General features: G+C 39.4%; 1 protein-coding gene across 1 annotated transcript in view; it reads right to left on the bottom strand.

Annotated features, from left to right (window-relative positions):
• Nucleotides 1–736: 736 nt before the first annotated feature.
• The window catches only part of LOC139720089 (condensin-2 complex subunit D3-L-like), a 39,876-nt gene continuing 20,562 nt past the window's right edge, over nt 737–20,050 (bottom strand). Inside the window, exons 18-32 of the mRNA XM_071631461.1 lie at nt 18,942–19,215; nt 17,514–17,766; nt 16,558–16,666; nt 15,679–15,763; nt 14,088–14,192; nt 12,892–13,046; nt 12,058–12,147; nt 10,983–11,156; nt 9,429–9,513; nt 8,539–8,747; nt 6,199–6,296; nt 4,861–5,152; nt 4,018–4,177; nt 2,541–2,631; nt 737–1,011 (exon numbers count right to left, since the gene is read on the bottom strand). Coding sequence (XP_071487562.1) covers nt 822–1,011; nt 2,541–2,631; nt 4,018–4,177; nt 4,861–5,152; nt 6,199–6,296; nt 8,539–8,747; nt 9,429–9,513; nt 10,983–11,156; nt 12,058–12,147; nt 12,892–13,046; nt 14,088–14,192; nt 15,679–15,763; nt 16,558–16,666; nt 17,514–17,766; nt 18,942–19,215 — 2,370 coding nt within the window. The 3' untranslated portion in view covers nt 737–821. The remainder of the gene's footprint in view (nt 1,012–2,540; nt 2,632–4,017; nt 4,178–4,860; nt 5,153–6,198; nt 6,297–8,538; nt 8,748–9,428; nt 9,514–10,982; nt 11,157–12,057; nt 12,148–12,891; nt 13,047–14,087; nt 14,193–15,678; nt 15,764–16,557; nt 16,667–17,513; nt 17,767–18,941; nt 19,216–20,050) is intronic.

Genomic DNA, 20,050 nt, shown 5'->3' with positions numbered 1-20,050 from the left:
GTGTTGGTAGCTTGCGTTGCCTGGTGATTGAATAGCAGTATTCTGTAGAGGTTTTTTAAGTAAATTCCAATTTTCTGTCACAGTCGTATATGCAAAAGCCATGCCTCCCTCCTGGACAATAAGGTAGGTTGCAAGAAAAATAATCATAGCTTAGTCATAAATGTTACATCACAGCAAAGCTTGGAATTTTCTCTACAACTCTATCCACATCATGTTTAGCATGAACCCTTCTGTAAAAAAAAAAGAAGAAAAAAAAAAGACAGTTCCATGACTCAGTAGAACAGAATGTTTTCTCCAAAGCACGAGTGCGTGGTGGTCTCAGGTAATGTGGCACATAGAGGGCTTACACCATGGCACACACAGAGCTAACCAAATACCTTGAAATCTCTTTGTAAGTTACAGGATGAAGATTGAACACATACAATGCAAGGCGATAAGGTTACTTTAGATGGAGGTGACATTTTCTTCATGTGGTCTAAAGAGGGCGCTACACTTACTTTGCAAACAAACCCTCAACACTCTACTTAAGCTAAACCTCTGAAGGCTTCATGGTGATAAACAATAATGATGACTGTACATGTATACTAGGAATGAGAAATACATTGTAGGTAAATGTGATTACACACGTCTTTACTTCTTAAAATACCATTTCATGACGAACAATAATTCTTCTTTCCTTTCTACCTGCTCTAAAACCAAATGTAAAAGCATTTTGAAATCCAGCTATACAGGGCTCTAAACTGAATAAATGATGTCTAGGCTTGCAATGGCAAACAATCTCGTCAAAAAGCAGTAAAGTAAATCAATGAATCGGAATGAAACTAACGACCCTTTGCAAGTCGTCCACTCCTCCGACGCTCAGTCCCCCGTCTGCTGCCCTCTTGTGTCCCTTGTTCCGCGACACCTCTCATCTCTTCTGGCTGCTGCTGACGAGGCCGCACCGTCTGTCGACTGGCTCGTTTCTGGCTCGCGCTGGGGGACGTGATGTTCCACACTCTTGGCTTGGGTGCCCTAATGATGGAAAGAAAGTAACGTTGACATTGGTACAAATTTGAAATCACGCTGGCAAGAGGAGCATGTGGTAATACAAGGAAACCTAGTTACAAGAAGGACGTATAAACCATGACAACTGACTTGTTGTATCTGGTTTTTCATTAACTGTTGTAAAATGAGCAATGATTGCATGCATTTTAATTTAACAAATTTCGCGAGAACCAAGATTTGCAAAATCAAAATGCATTTGAAAATTCTTATCTACACTGTACACATGGAATGTTAGAGGCAACTTCGGAAAATTTCATGCTGCAAAAATATCATGTTTTACAGTATATTTGGGTAACAAAACAGAAGTAGAAAGAGCTGGGACTTGCAAAGTCATCATATTATTTAAAAGGGTGTTGTTCTATTCTACATCTTTATGGCATTGTTCCACTGTAGCAGTAAACACAACAGACTTTGAATTGAACAGGTTTTATTAAAAATCATGTCTGGCAGCCAAAGGCTGAATTGCACATGTTTTACAATCATAGTTATAAAAACAGACAGATTATTACTTGGGCAGAAATAACAAACTGAAGCAGTAGCACAGCAGACAAGTGGTCCTTAAGTAAGTTTAACTCATCAGGGATGAGCCAATGTATCACATAGACACCTGAATGAATACACTTCGGACTAGTCTTTGACGCTAGCAGACCAAAAGTCTAGAACTCTATCCCACTGTGTACAAATAAAGTCAGCTAGTCATTCAAATGATGAAATGACGTATGACTTTTGCCACTTTTATAATGTTTCTATTGGAAAGAAATTCACTCAGGAAATTATGATATCTACTTGTGACAGTTATCATCTTTGCACAAAAGCATCCTTGAAAGATGGTGACAGATGCATAATCAAAATACACTCATGCAGATTTATTCCATAAACACAGAGAGATTTCAAAAGTTGTATTCTAGGCCAGCATACATGAGATTCAAGTAGGAAATCTTGCCGACAAAAAGAAGACAGAAGAAAAATGACTGACGCTGAACAACATTCCGCAGCAAACAGACCGCGAAGTATAGTATTACAGAACCTCGTTAACACAAGGTCAGGTAATGCCAGACACCTGATAAAGCAAAGCAATGTTGCAGGTCCCATTCCTTTTACACTCTTTTGTCTTTTTATCCCTGATACAACCAAAGGTACCTGGCATGATGAGAACATTACAGTGGTCCAAAGCGGCTCATTATAATGAGGCTCCCCTGTTGAACGCGCAGAACGCTGAATAAGAAAACAATACAAACTGACGAGCTGAGGAAATCACAAACAGAGACAAGACGATGATGGATGAGACAGACACACAAACACACGGACAGACAAACACACACATACAAACACACACACAAGTAGTCAAGGAGACAGACTGAAGTCTCAAACTCAAACCGACAAGCTGAGGAAATAACAAGCAGAGACAAGAAGACGATGAGGCAGACACATGCTCACAAAGACAGACAAACACACACACATGGAGTCAAAGAGATGTATCAAAGTTTCAAACTCACGGTTCGTCTGGGGAGAACATGAGGATCAGATTTTCTTTCTTGACTCGAACCTCACAATTGGACATCACCCGGGGTGTCCAGCTTTTGGTTCCTGGACCTAGAAAAACAAGACCAGGCCTTCTTTGTCATAAACTTGGTAAATAGCTCTAATTATTCAAATTCATGAAATTCTTCCATCAGAGTTCTTTGTTGTTGTCGTTTGTCATGGTTACTACTAAAACACTGATCAATTCAGTGCATATTTGCATCAATGTAGGGCAATTTTTTAATCAGTTGCAATAGCTCTAATTATCATACTAGAGATTATTAATCAATTATGACTGTTTGGCTGGCATAGTCCAACACTTTTCAACCTTTTTTTAACCCGAGGCCCACTTTGGCTTTTAAAATTTTTTCGAGGCCCAGTTACATGTAGATACCGTAGGCAACAGATGCTTTTTATTTATTTTTTGGTCACAATAGCTGCCCATCTGATAGAGTTTCATGGCCCACTGGTAGGCCGCAGCCCAACAGTTGAGAAGCTGGGGTTTAGTCTACAATATTACACTTCAGTAAAAGGCAACTCTGGTACTAAGTAATGTTTTATCATGAGAATTCATGGTAAACAAATAATGATGTTGTCAGGCAACATATCATAATAATAACTGAAATTAAAACTTCATTTCTTTTTCGTAAAACACAAACGAAGCAAATAAGAAGCGACGGTGAAAGTGAAGAAGAAAAAGAAGAAAATAGAGGAAGGAAAATATGATGAAAAAAGATAGAGAAGATAAAAATAAAGAAGATTAAGGAGAAGAAAAAAGATAGAGAAGATAAAAATAAAGAAGATTAAGGAGAAGAAAAAATGAAAACAAGGAAAAAGAAACAAAAAAATGAAAAAAGAGAAAGAAGAAGAAGAAGAAAAAGAAGAAGGGGGTAGGAGAAGAAATCCCTTCAACTCTTTATGTGCCACGTTCGCACATTCAACTCAGTAGACGGCGTGCCATCTTCGCATATTCTGCTCAAACGCACAAAGCCTCCCAAAACGATTGATAAATCGCCAACTACCACAGTACAATTACTCCTTTTCTCACTCTTCTGTTTGTCTCATATATAGCTTGTATTTCATTTGGTGATTGACTATCAGGCAGTGTTCCCTAATAGATCTGCATGTAAATTCTAAGTTTCTGTCACTGTGTTGAGTGCAAAAGTCATGCCTTTACAGTAATGTAGCTACTGGTCATTTCAAAGAAAAACAATCATCGATTTGTCATACAATTTTCATCAAAGCAAAGCATGGCATTTTCTCTACAATTTTGCTCACTACATGTTCAGGGTAACCAAAATCTATAAAAGTTACACAGACTTGAAAAAATAGAACATTTTCCCCAAAGCATGACTATACGTTGCTGTCTCTGTATAATGTGGAACACAGGGGGTTTACACCATGGCACATAAAGAGTTAAAATTGGAGATGAGGAGTATGTGTGACACGTACCAGACCCGGGGTCCTGTTCACCATAGACCCTGATCGGTAGGGAGGATGGTATGGGAGAGGGTGGGGGTATGGCACTGACATCCATGGGGGCGTGGAAGGTGATGTTTGCGATAGTTTTATCCGGGGTGCTGATGGCACGCTGGAGATCTGCAATGCTGTCCTGTGGATTCAAACACAGCATAAAGAATGACACCCTCACTGTTGATCAGTACTACTAATTATCCTGTTTTAACCCCTTGAGGACGAGTCACTACTAACAAGTGTATTCGGGCTAGTGTCTATGGGAAATGAGTATTGTAGCAAAATCAGCCCGTCCTCAACGGGTTAGAATTTATGCACAATCAGTCCATGCAGTGAGAGGATTATTTCTCCACTTCTGAGCTGACAACAGAAAGGTTGTCCTGTACATGTTCTTAGGTAACAAGGTATACCGCTACTACTGGTGTTCTCTTACCCCATCGAGGACTCCAGTATACATTCCAACATAGAACAAAGCTTAGTAAGCTTTGTTCTATGTTGGAAAGGGTATGGATACTGGAGTGCTTTCCCTTGCCAAGTGGCACGGATGTCTCACATTGTAACAACTTGTCAATGAATAGAGATGACCTCCCTAAATCCACCCCCACCCCCTACGAGATAAACTTTAATCTAGAACAGGGAAAACAAAACAGAAAGCATTACTCTCATACTCAGAAAATAAGTAAACTTAAGGGTTACATGTTCCTTTGAATAAAACAAAACACAGACAAATACGAGACTAAATATGACCAAACAAATTATCAAGACACCTTTTGACAAATTTTCAAAGAAGAAAACTACCGTAGATGTGAGTGACCTACTGACCTTTGAACTGTTGTCTTCATTGACCTCTACCAGCGGTGACCTGACCTTTGACCCCTCAGTCCTCTCTGAGCTCAACCTCACCCGACGCACTCGCTCCTCAATCAGTGGCATACCGCCCTCTGTTGGTAGAGGGCTGCCATTCTTGGGACTGCTGGGTCTGGGCTGCTGGGCACTGGCTGGGGTGCCCGGAGCCCCAGGACTGGCTGGGACCCTTTGGGGAGTTCGGCCGGTGGCCGATGCCAGTGCCTTGCGGGCCGAGTTCACTATGGCTTGAGCGGCAAGAAGCCTCTCTCTGTACAATGGACAAATACATGCAAAACATACAGTTACTGTACATAAGGGATATAAAAAGAATGCCCTGATAACATTAAAAAACCTGAGTCAGAAATTGAGAAGATAAATTTAAAAACAGAAACCTCATGCATCAAATGCTTTCAAACACAAACTATAATGTAATGTGGACATTTTTGCGGTGTTGAAACTTTTGCGCATCTCACGTAACCAGAAGCTAGCATGAAGATAAAAGCATGCCAATATTTCTGCTTGCCATATGTCCCAGTAGTTGTGATTTTGATTCCGCGGAATTAAAAAAACTTGAAACTCTTCTTATCCCACTGAGTGCGAAAATATCAACTTTTACAGTACATATAACAATTCACTGCAGACATACCACTACCTGCAAAGTAATTAGGGCTTATATATCTGTGCTTTGACTTGAAATACTTGAATGATGTTTACAATATAACAGAGAGCAATCATGTTGAGCCTTGGAATTCCACATTTGGAGATCAGCCTTGCTTCTACAGATATAGGATGGAGATATCACACTGTGGTTGAGCAGATGTTTAATGGGGCGTTTCTTCCGCCGATGACTAGGTGTCATGTTTGAGGTGTATGTTAAAGGGGTGATACAGCTTTCGTTGAGATGGGGTTTGAAGTTTCCAACGTCTTTTTATGATGATTTTTTTTGACATACTCTTAAATCTCTCATGAAATATGAAAGATCTAGAGCATATAATCATTAGAAGAATTCAAAGCTTATTTGATGAAATTGGTTTTGAAATGGCTGAAATATCCAAAACAAAGCAATCCTAATAAAAGGTGGGACCTAACTTCTATTAGGATCGCTTTGTTTTATTAATTTTTTTCTATTTCAGCCATTTCAAAATCGATTTTGATCAAATTTTGAATTGCTCCTAGAACGTTATGCATTTCAACATTTTAAAAAGTGCTTTTTAAGTGCATTGTATCTCACAAAAAGTTAAAAGCTGAATTCTCACCTCAACCAACACTATACCATCCCTTTAAACACTGTTTCAAACTCCAGTCCCAACTTACTTGGTGGGAGCGGTGCTGACTGCCGGGGTCCTTGGTGTGCGACGGACAACCCTCGGGGAGCAGCCGGCAACAGCCTTGGGAGACAGGAGGATGGGGGTCTGTAGGACCAGAGGTTGGAGGAGACAAGAGAGACAGTGAGCTAAGCTTGCTAGAATGACTGACTTATCAATAAATTAGTTATAGATAAAACTACAGTACTATGACATATACATACAAACATGTTCATTTTCTTTAATTATGCATATTTTTTTGTACATCAATATTAATGCAAGGTTGATGATATAATGCTTGTTGGTCATTTAGTGATTTAGGATAAACAAAATATAAAATCTCCTCATCATGATAATCCACACATTACATTACTGATTAAAGAAGTAACAGGTTTGGAAAGGGTAGTAGTTCATGATAATCAGAAAAGTCTAACGAAAAATAATAATACCTTCTCCCAAACGATACTACATACAGTACTTGTGATAAAAGAGAGAATGGAACATGGAGTGATAATGATTCTGTGAAAACTTTGATCCTAAAAAGCTCCAAAGATAAGCCTGGTATGACTGAAAAGAAGTGAGAAGATGAAGCTTTAACCCTAAAAAGACTGGCCCCTCGACATTTCGCGCGATTACTCTGCAACGCGCAATGCTCTCGCCGCGATGCTCTATGACTTTTGTCTTTCGAGTTTCCCGCACATTTTGACACCAAATTTGTGATGCCCGGGGTACGGTTCTGAAGTTACATAACTTTTTGTACATGCACGTGAGGCCGAAAATGGCTCAAAAATGTGATTTTGTGTACAAAGTCAATGCAAATTGAGTTTTTTCACAAGGTTCATATAAATATGCTTATTTTTACTCTCAATGGCTAAAATTTATTTGTTTTAGGAGTATTATGCTTCAAAAAGTGTCTGCCACAAATTTTGTTAAAAAAAACAAGAAAAACAAAAGGTCGAAAAAACAAAGAAATACATAAGAAATTCATAAAACAATAAAATAAATAAGAAATTAATTTTGATACCGAATTTTTTTTCAAGTGCATTTGCTAAGAATGCCACAAAGAATAATTAGACCAAAAATGAGCACTTTTCGAGCTTTATTTACTGATTTAGATCAAAGAGTCTGATTTCTTACATAAATTAGCATAATTAATCAAAATAAAATAAAAGAAGACTATTTTGTAAAATTTAAATATACGATCTTGTAGATTACATCGCACACTACCATTGTGCAAATTTCCGCGGCGATCGCGCGATCCACGGCCGAGATCTTAAGGGGGGGCCCTTTAGGGCCCCCCCCCCCCCCCCCAGTCTTTCGAGCTACCAAAATAGCCCAGTCTTTTTAGGGTTAAGTCCACAATCACAAACTACACAGACTTATATCTACATTCAACAAGCACAATATTTAGTGAATTTGGACTTGTAAGAAAAATTGTCACAGTGACTCAATTTGCAATACAGAACAACTATGGAGTTAGAAATAAGTATCATACTCATCCAGGAAAAAAGTTAGCAATCTCCCATGTTTGAGACAATAAACACTGCCATTTCTGTAATACAGAGGACAATATATTTCGCAGTTGATTATTTTGTGGATATAAGCTGACTGGTGAAAACTCAAAACACCTCATGAAGCATAGTGTATACGGTATTATATACCTCATATGTAGATTCCTCTCATCTGATTGGCTAAAAGTGGAGTCATGAAAATAGCTGTGCCCCATTTTTTATCAAAATGACGTCATGATTTACTGTGCCTGGGGCATAGAATCAACTGTGCCCTGTAAATAGGTTTGGAGACAGTTGCAACCTCGTACACATAGATCACTCATATGTACGCACCGATGATACGACCGCCGCGGTGTCGATCAGCATTGATTACGAGTGCTGTAAAAGAGACTAGAATCTATATTTTCAATATCCATATTTCAGAATCTATATTTTCGGTATATAAAACAAATAATGACTGCTTGATATTCGGGGCACAGTTAAAATTATGTAGGCCCTCGGTGATGTGAAAACCATAACCATGCCCTCAGCTTTGCTTCTGGCATAGTTACGGTTTTCACATCACCTGGGGCCCATAATTTTAACTGTGCCCCTCATAGCAGTCATTATATGTATACTGTAAAATCAGATTCATTCACAGCATGAAACTTTCGCAAATTGCCACTAGCATTCAATGCATTGTGTAGACATGAATTTTCACATGCATATTATTTTTGCAAATCTTGGCTCCTCTTGAAATCCCTAAAAAGTTTTGAGCATGAAAATTTTCTGGTTTTACAGCATATCACAAAGTGGCTGTAATTTGAAACCCTCCAAGACCTCCATAAAGCTCCACATACCATGACTCGGCCGGGCGTGGCTGGTTTCCCAGCACCCGGAGTACCCCCTGCCACGCCCGGAGAACCCCCTTGCGGCTGGTTACCCTCCGAGGACACAGGGTCTTTTGCTGCTTCCTCCCGCCGAGCTGCCTCCGCCTGCTGCTGTTCGTCAAACTTGCGCAGGTCGAATTCGATCTCAGACGCCAGCTGCCGATCAGCTGATAAGATGTCTAATAGACGTGAGGTAAGATTGTGAAGATCTTGAAAGATTGTGTGTCCCTTTTGCAACTATTAACATTAGTTTCCTTTCATATTACAGCTGGTATATTGTAGCGGGAGGTAATTAACCCGTTGAGGACAAGTCCTGAGTATACTCGGGCAAGTGTCTATTGGAAATGCGTGTTGTAGCAAAATCAAACCGTCCTCAACGGGTTAAGACCTTCCTTCAGAATGATAAACTGCAAACTTCTTTATGATGGAGGAGAAAATAATACTATTTATTTCCAATTCTTTTATTCAGACCTCTCTGTACAAAAAGTGCAGCATATTCTCTCTTACCAACTACCCCAGTTACTCCATAGTAACTGAGCATTAACTACTACACTACTACACCATCACATTGCTGTCTTCAAATCTTTGTTGAAGACTTCCCTTTTTTCAGAAGTCTTTGATTAATGTGTTACCTATTTTTTGTGCATCTAATCAGTAACAATGTTACGAGCTCTGTTACATCACAGCACAGTAGACTATATGTATATAGTAGCTGCGCTATACGAATTCGTCTAATTATTATTATCATTTAGTGTAACTTCATAGTACGAGGATAACATAAGAATGCCCGATCTTCAATAACAGATGATAATAAGAGACATATAACCCTGGGAATACAGTCTTCTAATTTTCAATCTCACCTTTGACCTCATTGCGATAATCCTTCATCAGCTCCTTCAGGTAAAGCATCAGGTCACCTAGCAACGGAGAATGTTCTTTCTCAAGCTGCACAAGGATAACAAAAGAGAATCACAATCACATGATATTTCAGATTTCCATGCATGCAGATGCTTTGATGTGAAAGTGTCATAATATTTCAGAATCTTTGCAAAAGCGTTTCTACTTTGCGAATGTTTGGCAGTTTGATAAAGCCAGTGGGTATAGCGACATGAACCGATTAGAACAACATAAACTTACAACAACAGCAGCAAAACATCTACGGCAATGTTGTTTCTGATACTGCAACACCAGAAAACATTTGTGGCATCAAACTTTTGCGATTTTTAGGCAACTGTCTTTTCTCGCAGCACGGAAATTTCTGAAATTGACAACAGGTACTTAAAGGACAAGTTCACCTTCATAAACATAAGGATTGAGAGAATGCAACAATGTTAGTAGAACACATCAGTGAAGGTTTGAGGAAAATTGGACAATCGATGCAAAAGTTATGAATTTTTAAAATTTTTGTGTTGGAACCGCTGGATGAAGAGACTACTACAGCTTGTGAGTCATATGCGTACAACAGTGTAAAGAAAATATAAAGAAAATTCAACATATTTTCACTTTTTTCACATAATAAAAGAGCACTTGACTTGGCTCTTTCTAAAGGCAGGGGGAATAATATTACCCATAACATTTGTCGGTAACGAGTCGGGGCAATGCGAACTTTTTTCATAAGATGAAATTTTGTGAAATTCTCTTTATATTTTCCTTATATTGTTGTACGCATGTAACATCTAAGTTAGTCACACACTGCAGTAGTCTTCTCATCCAGCGGTTACTGCACAAAAACTTCAAAAATTCATAACTTTTGAACGGATTGTCCGATTTTCCTCAAACTTTCAATGATGTGTTCTACTAATATTGCTACATTCTCTCAATCCTTATGTTTATGAAGGTGAACTTGTCCTTTAATGTATTGTGTATAAACAAAGCCTTTCGGGTGCATCATACGGTCGGAAATCTTGGCTCAGACTTGCAAAATTTGCAAATTTCATGCATGCAAAAACATCTGGCTTTAAAGTAATCTTTTTGCGGAGTAATCCAATGCTGTACACTGGCACTGGTCCAACGGTCCCTGATCAGTAAAAATCACTCTTGGAACACTAATTTTTTTTTTAGAAATAGACCAGTAAAAGATGGACAAAAACTGGGTACGTCCTGGTCCGACAGACAGGTTGGACCAGTTGAAAAAATGGGTTTGTGTGCAGCCCTGAGTACTGTATACGTCACATATTTCGCGAGTCTAAATTTTCGCGAATCGGGACTTCCCGACAATTTCGTGAGTGGTTAAATTCGCGATCATGGAGTCCTGTCCTGAATGGGGAACTGTATACGTGTACGTCACATTCATATTGGCATCACATTCCATATTTTTGCGTATTTTTAATTTCGTGAATAGCAGCTGACTCGCGAAATTCACTAAAATAAAAACCTCGCGAAATATTCGGCATATACAGTATTCTAACACTGACCATGTGCTTGAGGGCGATGATGACGGGGACGACGTTCTCGATGACGTTCTTCTTGACGACCTGGGAGATGATCTTAGACTTGGCCTGGGCCATGACAGCCTCAGCCATCTGCATCTCCTCAACGATGTCGTCTGGGTTGGTCTGCTTGGCGTGGAGCGAGGCGAGCTTGATCTCCTGCATGACGAGAGAGAGAGAGAGAGAGAGAGAGAGAGCAGTTTGAGATTGACTCACCTAAAGAAACTCCTGGTCATAAGAGACTAGTGTAAAAGAGGACATTTTTGTGGTGTTGAAATTTTCGTGCATTTCGCACAACTAGAAACTAGCGCAAAAATAAAAGCATGCAAATATCTTTGCTTGTTATATGTTCCAGTTCTTGGTGTCTTGATTCCGCTGAATTAAAAACACATGAAACTCTTCTTACCCGGCCGAGCACGAATTAGTTGTGCAAAAATATCCACTTTTACAGTACTACATGTCTATTCACTGATGCACATCTTTGCACTCTATGCACTATGCACTTGGAAAAATATTAGTTCATGACTGCTACAACCAGTAAATCAATGACAACAGTAGCAGCAGCAACAATAACAACTTAATAAACTTTACTACAAAGTCTTTACATCAACATCAACAAAACTTCTAATATCAAATCTGGCAAGTGATAAACTATACCCATGACTTATTCGTACCTGACCATTCCTGTTCTAATCATATGCGAATATCATAATCTAGTAGGACAGAGCTTAACCCGTTGAGGACGGACTGATTTTGCTACAACACGCATTTCCTATAGACATCTGCCCGAGCATACTCGGGACTCGTCCTCAACGGGTTAAAGAAAAAAATCACAGGAGATTTCATGAAGCATTTTGTCATACATTTTTCCTGAAAAACTGTTACAAGCTACTGACATCCACACATCTGATTGGCTGAGAGCAAATTTGTTAGAAAAAATATCCGCCAAAACCCGTCAGGAAATGTCCCCCTGGTATTGCAAAGCTCTTTGCAGTGAATAAAATGGAGATAAAATGGAAAAAAAAAAGCCTGCAAGCAAGACTAACAAGGAACACCTTACCTTGCTACACAGAATGTGTAGAGTGTCCTTGAGGAGGGAACTGGTCTCTTCATTGAGGGGGAGCACACCGTCTACAAACGCTCCAAGAACCTGTGGGCAGAAAGACAACATTCACAGATCAAAATCATGGAGATTATAAGACAGCAATTTGGAAGATACCAGCCAGTTTACAATATTGGATAGCAAGAAATTTTCACAGAATTAAATTTCACAAATTGGAGCCAATGGCTGTTTTTTTGTGGTATGAAATTTTTGCGAAGTGCCACTGGCATTCGATGTATACAGTGTAGACAACAACTTTCGCGAACATTTTAATTTCGCAAATCTTGGCTCTTGATGGCATCACAGATCTTTTCTACTAATCACTGATCTTGGTTCAATGGATCAGATTCCGTCAACACAAATATATGAAATATGAAGTATTTATATATTAGAAAATACATAGAGAATTCCATAAAACCTCATTTTTGTGAAAAGTACACATCCCCTTTTCTTGATACTGACATGCTAGGAGTAATATGATATAATCCCCCCCCCCCCCCATACACACACACACACACCATTACCTGAGATCGAAGAGAGGTAATCTACGTGCTATATCTTTATGCTAGAAGAATTAAAATTATGTTGTAATCATCTTCATATTTTCTTTAGTCATTGTCCAAGTGCGCCATCATAAAATGTTGAGGTCTTTTCATCCAGCAATGGTGCCAGACAAATTTCGAATACTGCTAACATTTGATCTGATTGTCCTATTTTCCTCAAATTTCATTCGAAAATAAATCCAAAACTCAATCAATCTCCCAGTTGAGCTTGAACAAAGTGCGATCCTACCTCCTGAATCAGTTTGGCCGTCAGTTTGAAGCGATGCTCGTCGGTCATGTGACTCAGCATGAAGCGGTAGATCGTCATCCTCTTCTCGGCATCGTCTGGGCCCTCCAGGGTGAAGAGCTCCCTCTCTCGGTCCGACTGGGAGAACTGGTTAAATACTGTCAAAGGAGAGACAGAAAAAAAAAGAAATATCTATGCCATATTGGATGACACATTGATCGGCTTACGGTACTGGATATGCGCTACAGAAAACACTATATTATTATACTATGATGCAACTATTATTATTATGGCAATGAATGGGACACCAGGCAATATTGGTTCTAAGTGCTGTACAAAGCCATCCGATAGAATCCTTATTACATACCTGCCAACCCTGAGACTTAATAAATCTGAACAAACAAAGAAATATTATTCAAAAATCTGAACTTTCATGAATTTCATATACTTTACTATTAACAGTTATTTCCAGAATACAGAACACACTGAAATTAATGCATTTTCTTTCAATGAAAAATATGAATATTCAGATTAAAACTGAACAGTTGGCAGGTATGTTATTGGCAGGTATGTTATTACCTATAGATATTCAATCTACAGAGGGCATACAGGAAACTGCAAATAGAACTCTAAGAATTTCAAGAATAGTACTGTTTTCAAGGGAGTAACTTTCTGTGTTCAATTGGTTAGATGAATTTCATTTGTTTCCAACTTTGCTGTTTGTAACCTGATTGAGTGAACACTTCAAACAGTTCACAGTTGCCCCAATCGTTTACCCGTTGAGAACGGACTGATTTTCCATTTCCACACATTTCCCATAGACACCTGCCAGAGTATACTCAGGACTCGTCTTCAACGGGATATAAGGGCTATGGCGGCACATAGGTACTATATAGTAAAAGGTAGCTGACCACCATTATTAATACAGATTCATGCACGCTAGACTAGCAAACGTGAAGAAAGCTACAAACAGCTCAGTAGTTCTAACCCTACAATGAACATACTCTGAAATTACATACACAAAATAATATGCAGACTACAATGTAGTAATGAGCAAAGATGTTGCACACTTTTATTTTCACGTTTAACAAAATGCAAAAAATGTTTACTCTTACAATAATTGAAAACATCTATGGCATAGAACCTAAAAAATCAAACTTTGGAGATAGAAAAACTCTGTTAATGGTGGACAGCTTTACCTGCGTGGTGACGGTAGTTGTTAAAGTGGAAGACGCCCTCAACGAATTGCTGCAGTAACATGCCAGGGTGGCGCTGTAACAGCAGCTCCACAAGACAGTACTCGCCTGAGGGTCGATCAATTTGGTCAATTTGGGGAACACGAGACAAAAATAAAATATTTCTTGTGAATTGATTGCAAAAAAAAAAATACTTGAAAGTAAACATGACACCAGAAATAGAAATATAATATATTATTCACCAATGTTTACACACAAACAAAAACTGTTATAGGTAAACATAATCTTATCAAACATCATTATCCTACAACTGATTGGCATTTGACAAACTCAGTTCTTGTAGAAGAACACCAAGTAAAAACTGGGTTTGTAAAGAGAATTCTCTCCTGTTCAAATCAATGAGTTCGAATTTAAAAAAAAAAAATGTACAATTTATGAGCGTTATACAAGGTTAGGAACTTCTTGATTGTAAGCAACAATTGTGAGAAGTAAAATTTGCGGTATTCAAATCTAACTAAAATAGATGTTTTGCCTATTGGATGAAATGCAACATTCAAATCATGTGAACACTTTTGTCAATCGACTTACAATCAATTTACTATCAACAGCTCTTGCAACAATATAGGTTACAGCACGATCACCTGTATCTTATTCTTATCAACCCTTTATCTGCTCAGACGCTTAGCTTACGGTAACTTCCCAAGCTTTCTCATCAGCACTCAGTATAAACCCCTCCAGACTTGATCTAGCTGAATAGTGCAGCAATGTGCCTCAGTACAATAGGGAGGCCTTACTGACATTAGAAAAAAGGGGATTAGGGGGATTAGGTAATCTCAATTCATTCATGGTTAGTTTCCAAACATCTGCCCAATCAGTGGACAATGCACAGAGAGGACTTTCAAGAATAGCAACTTTACCCTTAAAGCGATTTCTTCACTTGCCTGTGAAGTGCTTGCTTCACCAACTGGAACACATATCAGGCATCTGACCACCAATGAATGGAGATCATGTAATCCCCTTAATCCCTTCCTTTGGCAATGGCCTGCCTACTAGACTGAGGCATCATTATGCTTGAGTGGGTTGTCTTCTAACAATAAGGTCACATTTGGAGGATCAATGCATTGCTACTGAAGGAGACTGTCCAGGTAGGTAGATGTAATTCTAGCTATTGGTGAAGTGCCTGCCCTATAGAGCCCCTGGACAAAGAAAGGACCATTCGACTGGGTAAGTGACCAGTCCAGCACACTGATCTCTACAGAAAGTAACTGGATATCTCATTGGTCTCATCAGGCTGAATAAACAATTGAAGCCACCGCACTGCCATGTTACCACTCAAACTCTATGGTGACCTGTACACATTTTCCAATGGAGAGTGTCATCGAGATCATGTGATGCCGTGAGCTCTGTACACCAGTTTATCAGAGATGTGCTTGATAAGATGGCGGCATGGTGGCTTCAAAGCAATTGGCCAATGAGAGATCCAGATATTTCCTACAGAGATCAGTGGTCTAGCATCACTCTGGATAGTCTTTTACTCCAGTCCTCATTTTTTCATCTCCCTTCCCCTCCTCCTCATCGTCCTCCTCCTCCTCACCGAACTCTCTGACGGTGTCGACCTCATCGACGATGACCGAAATGAAGCGGAAGAAGAGAGGACCTCTCCATTTGATGTAATCCTCCTGCAGAATGGACAATAACAAAAAAATAATCCAAATATCTCAACAGAATATACAAAAGTACATACATACCCTACTGTACTTGTGTAAAATGAAATAAATATACATTTATACCTCTTTAATCTTTTCATTAATTTTCCTTCAGAGAACTGTTTGACTGAATGCAACAATTTTCCACACAATTTGGGTCACGATAATGAATTTTGTGTTTTGTGATAATAGTAATTACTGTTTTTCTAAACAAAGCCAGAAATATATAGCACAGATAACCTATATTTCACTTTTGTTTCTGTCCATTTTTACATGCAGGAGGTGAATAATCAAATCATGCATTTCCTATTTCTGTTTACGTCAATGTTTCTCATATCGCTACAGCATTAGTAACAGGCAAAACAATTTAAAAATGCACAAATCTCATACTTCATGTAGTACATTAGTATAGTCCAGGAAAAGTCTGAACACAATAACTTTCATTTTGACATTAATGCTTAACTCCTCCTCTTCTTCATATCAAATTTTTACATTACTGCACCTACTCTGACATTTGATCAGTCATTATCAAGCTAATACACTTTTACATACCACACCAAGTTCCAATAAGATGATTAAACAGGAAAATTACATAGGATGACCTAAGCTGTCTGAATCCACTAAAATGTGTGTGTGTGTGTGGGGGGGGGGGGGGGGGGGGGGGGAATCCCTCTAGTCTATCTGAACGTATTACATGTATATCTTAGGCATAGGTTACTGGTGAAGCATGGAACACATCCCCCCACCCCCAATAAATCAAGACTTACGAGGACAAGACGAGTGAGCTGCGTCAGACACTGCTTGCGGACCAGTTTATCCTTGTCTTTCAGACACGCTGCTAGGTTGGGAACATAGCGATCGACAAGGTTGGGATACCTGGGATAAAATGATATGGATTAATATTACTCATTGTTCTCAATTGCCTAAAGGTAAGCAGAGTACTGTAAAAGTGGAAATTTTCGCGGCGTTGAAATTTTGGCGCATTTCGCGCAACAAGAAGATAGCGCGAAAATAAAAGCAAGCGAATAATTTTGTATGTTCCAGTACTTGATGTCTCGATTCCGCAGAATTAAGAACACGCGAAATTCTTCCGACACGGCCAAGCGTGAAAAATTAGTCGCGCGAAAATATCCACTCTTACAATATATGTACATGGAATGGCAATGTTAATTATAGTGCAATATACTGTTGATTCTCCCATTCTATCAAGTTTGATTCTTCCCTGTGAATAGTTGAAACATGCCTTGTCAAATTCATCTTGCAAACATGAACTCAGAGCTGGCTGGTGATTACAGACAGTTTGCACATTTGTCATCCCCCTTCCCCTCTATCAACTCCCTCATAGCAATGATGATATGAATCTCATTTAATAGTTTTTAAAATATTTTCGTATGATCGCTTTAAAAAAAATGATGATTTGAATCGCATTTAATAGTCTTTCAGATATTTTCGTATAATCACTAAATAACGTGAATTGCAAGATTGTCGTTGTAGGTGCCCAAATGCTACAACCTGCACCATTTTCATGAAATACATGTATGCTAGGATGACAACTCTTGCTAGAACAGCACCTTCCTGAAGAAACAGCCAATCAGGAAGCAGGATTCTTGTCAGTACCATAACACCTGCCATTGCAGCAAGAGATGCTATCATAACAACCTCTTTGTTTTTATGAAATGGAGTACTGAATGTACAGACAAACAAAGCCTCTTAAAGTACATACCGGATACAGAGGTCGCACATGACAAGAGCCACATTATTCCTCACTGCGGAGTCCTCAGCGACCTCCAGCTCACGGGCCAGAGCTGCGATGCACTGCTTAGCCAACCCCTCGTGGTGCAGGCACAGCTTGCCCAGCGTGACGAAGGCGTGGGCTCGCAGCGCCATGGAAACGGGCGCAGCGCCCCCAGTGCGGAACTGAGAGAGAGGCGGCTGGGAGAACTGTGTCAGACCCTGGGAGCTGGGCAGCTCTGAACCTAGGAGGGGACAAGAAGAGATAGTCAATCATAAAGAAACATAAAGAGTTGGTACCTGCAGAATCACCTTACTATAAGAGTGTTTGTTACATGTACAGTGTGTCTCTAAAAAAAGTAAACCCAACTTCAACAGCTAATTTTCAGAAAACTATAAAATATTTGCACATTATTTTTTCATGGTTAGATAGTCCAACAAGTCCTCTATCCAATGATACCACATAGGTTATGTAACTCTAATGCGTGACTGAGCATGATTCAACTTAGTGAATGGGTGTGAAATCATCACTGTGGCAAGTTATTTCTTGCTATTGTCATGCATTCAGGGCATATTTGAAGTTAAATTTTTGTCAAATGTTAGGCCTATGATTACATAACAACTTCAGCAAAGGTTGTTCCTGACACATTCACACTTCACATGCTTTCCAAACATGGTACAGTTGACAATTGAGCAGAGAGTATTCCTGGTAACTCGATAACCAGGAAACAAGAAGTTTCGTGGAAGTTCAAGAGGCTTTTCGGGTGCAGTTTCCCGACAGGCAGCCTCCAAGAAAAAGAGCCATCTGGTACAATGTGAGAAAGTATACTGATCACGGAACTTGCCACAGTGATGATTTCACACCCATTCATTACTTTTTTAGAGACACTCTGTATATCCAACCTGTTTACAGTGATGTTCCATTGCAGCAGCAAAGGCAAGAGATCTACGCAGAAATAATAAGCTGAAGCAGTGGCATGACAAATCAGAGGTCCGAAGATAAGTTTAACAGCAAACCGAAAGTTTAGGAATTCTTTCCCAACGAGTATGAATAAAGACAGAAATTAATCATATCTCTTTATCCTTCTCAAGGTATCTTATCTGGAGGTCAACGTTGCCTGTTGAGATGGAGGTGTAGCTCGCCAGGTGGGACTGGACCAATGTGAAAACACGACACTCTGTTTCAAGGGAAGATATTTAACAATTTCTTAATCTTGGGAGGGGGGGTGGACCTCCTAAGGGTCCCTAAAAGGAGTACATGGTACCAACATGAACAAAATGAGATCCTATTTCTCTAGAGATGCTACCTGCCCAGTTTAGTGAAAATCTGTCGCGGAGTTGTCAAGAAGAAAATGAAAATGTAAAAGGTTTAGGCATAATGCATGACACCCAACGGAGTCTCTCTGGAGGGCAAAGTTACCTTCTGAGATGGAGGTAGAGGTGGAGCCAGCCAGGAGGGACTGCACCAACGTGAAGACGCGGCGCGGCATGCGGTAGGGACACAGCTGGGCGATCTCTCCCAGGAGAAAGATCCGTCCAATGAGGAGCTCCTCCGCAGCCTCGTCCGGTCTTGGCCCATCCTCAGAGAGGAGCACGCTGGACAGGTGCGAGTCGCAGGCCTGCAGGATCTTATCACACACCTCATCCAGAGCCGGGTTGGTTGTCTGGGTCTCTGGTACGCCTACACAGCACAGCTGGTGGGATGGATAGATAGATAGAGAGATAGATAGATAGAGAGATAGATAGATAGATAGATAGATAGATAGATAGATAGATAGATAGATAGATAGATAGATAGATAAATAGATAGAGAGATAGATAGATGAGATAGATAGTCACATGGATAGTCAGATGGATAGTTAGGTAGATAGATAGACAGAGAGACAGAAGAGAACAGAAAAATAGATTAGATAGGTAGATTGATAGATAGACAGAGAGACAATAAAAGATTGATACATATGTAAATAAAAATGTACATGTACATAAAGAAAAAGACAGATAGATACAAAATAGATGTATAAATGCAAATAGACAGATATATGGATAGATAGATAGACAAATAGATAAATAGCAAGATAGCAAGATAGATAGATAGATAGATAGAAAGATAGATAGATAGATAGATAGATAGATAGATAGATATATAGATAGATAGATAGAAAGACAGATAGGTTAACATTGAATGACAGAGAGAAAGAGGGTGGCATGAGTGGCGTGCCATTATCTCGCTCTCCCTCCTGCACACTGAAATAAGTTGAGGAAGAGGTTTTCATCTGATAATAGTATTGATCATGTATTACTAACTCTACAAACAAGGAAAGACATGACTGGTGTCTTGATATCATTGTCTTTACACAACCATCTCATCACTGCAGGTCATTAACCCTCGGTCCACTTAGTCTTTTAATCTTCTTTAAAGTTTTACCTTTGCTCTATTGCCATTTATTATACCTACGGGTCCTTCTGGATAAGAGCTTGAAAAACTACTGGTAGCTTCTTTTTTTTGGGGGGGGGGGGGAGGGGGGAGAG

Source organism: Diadema antillarum, unplaced genomic scaffold (genome assembly GCF_040938485.1).
Source record: "Diadema antillarum isolate AM-2024a unplaced genomic scaffold, OU_Dant_1.0 scf00000010, whole genome shotgun sequence".
Classification (NCBI taxonomy): domain Eukaryota; kingdom Metazoa; phylum Echinodermata; class Echinoidea; order Diadematoida; family Diadematidae; genus Diadema; species Diadema antillarum.
Note: the sequence above shows the minus strand (reverse complement) of the source record. Positions and strands in the feature narration are given on the sequence as shown.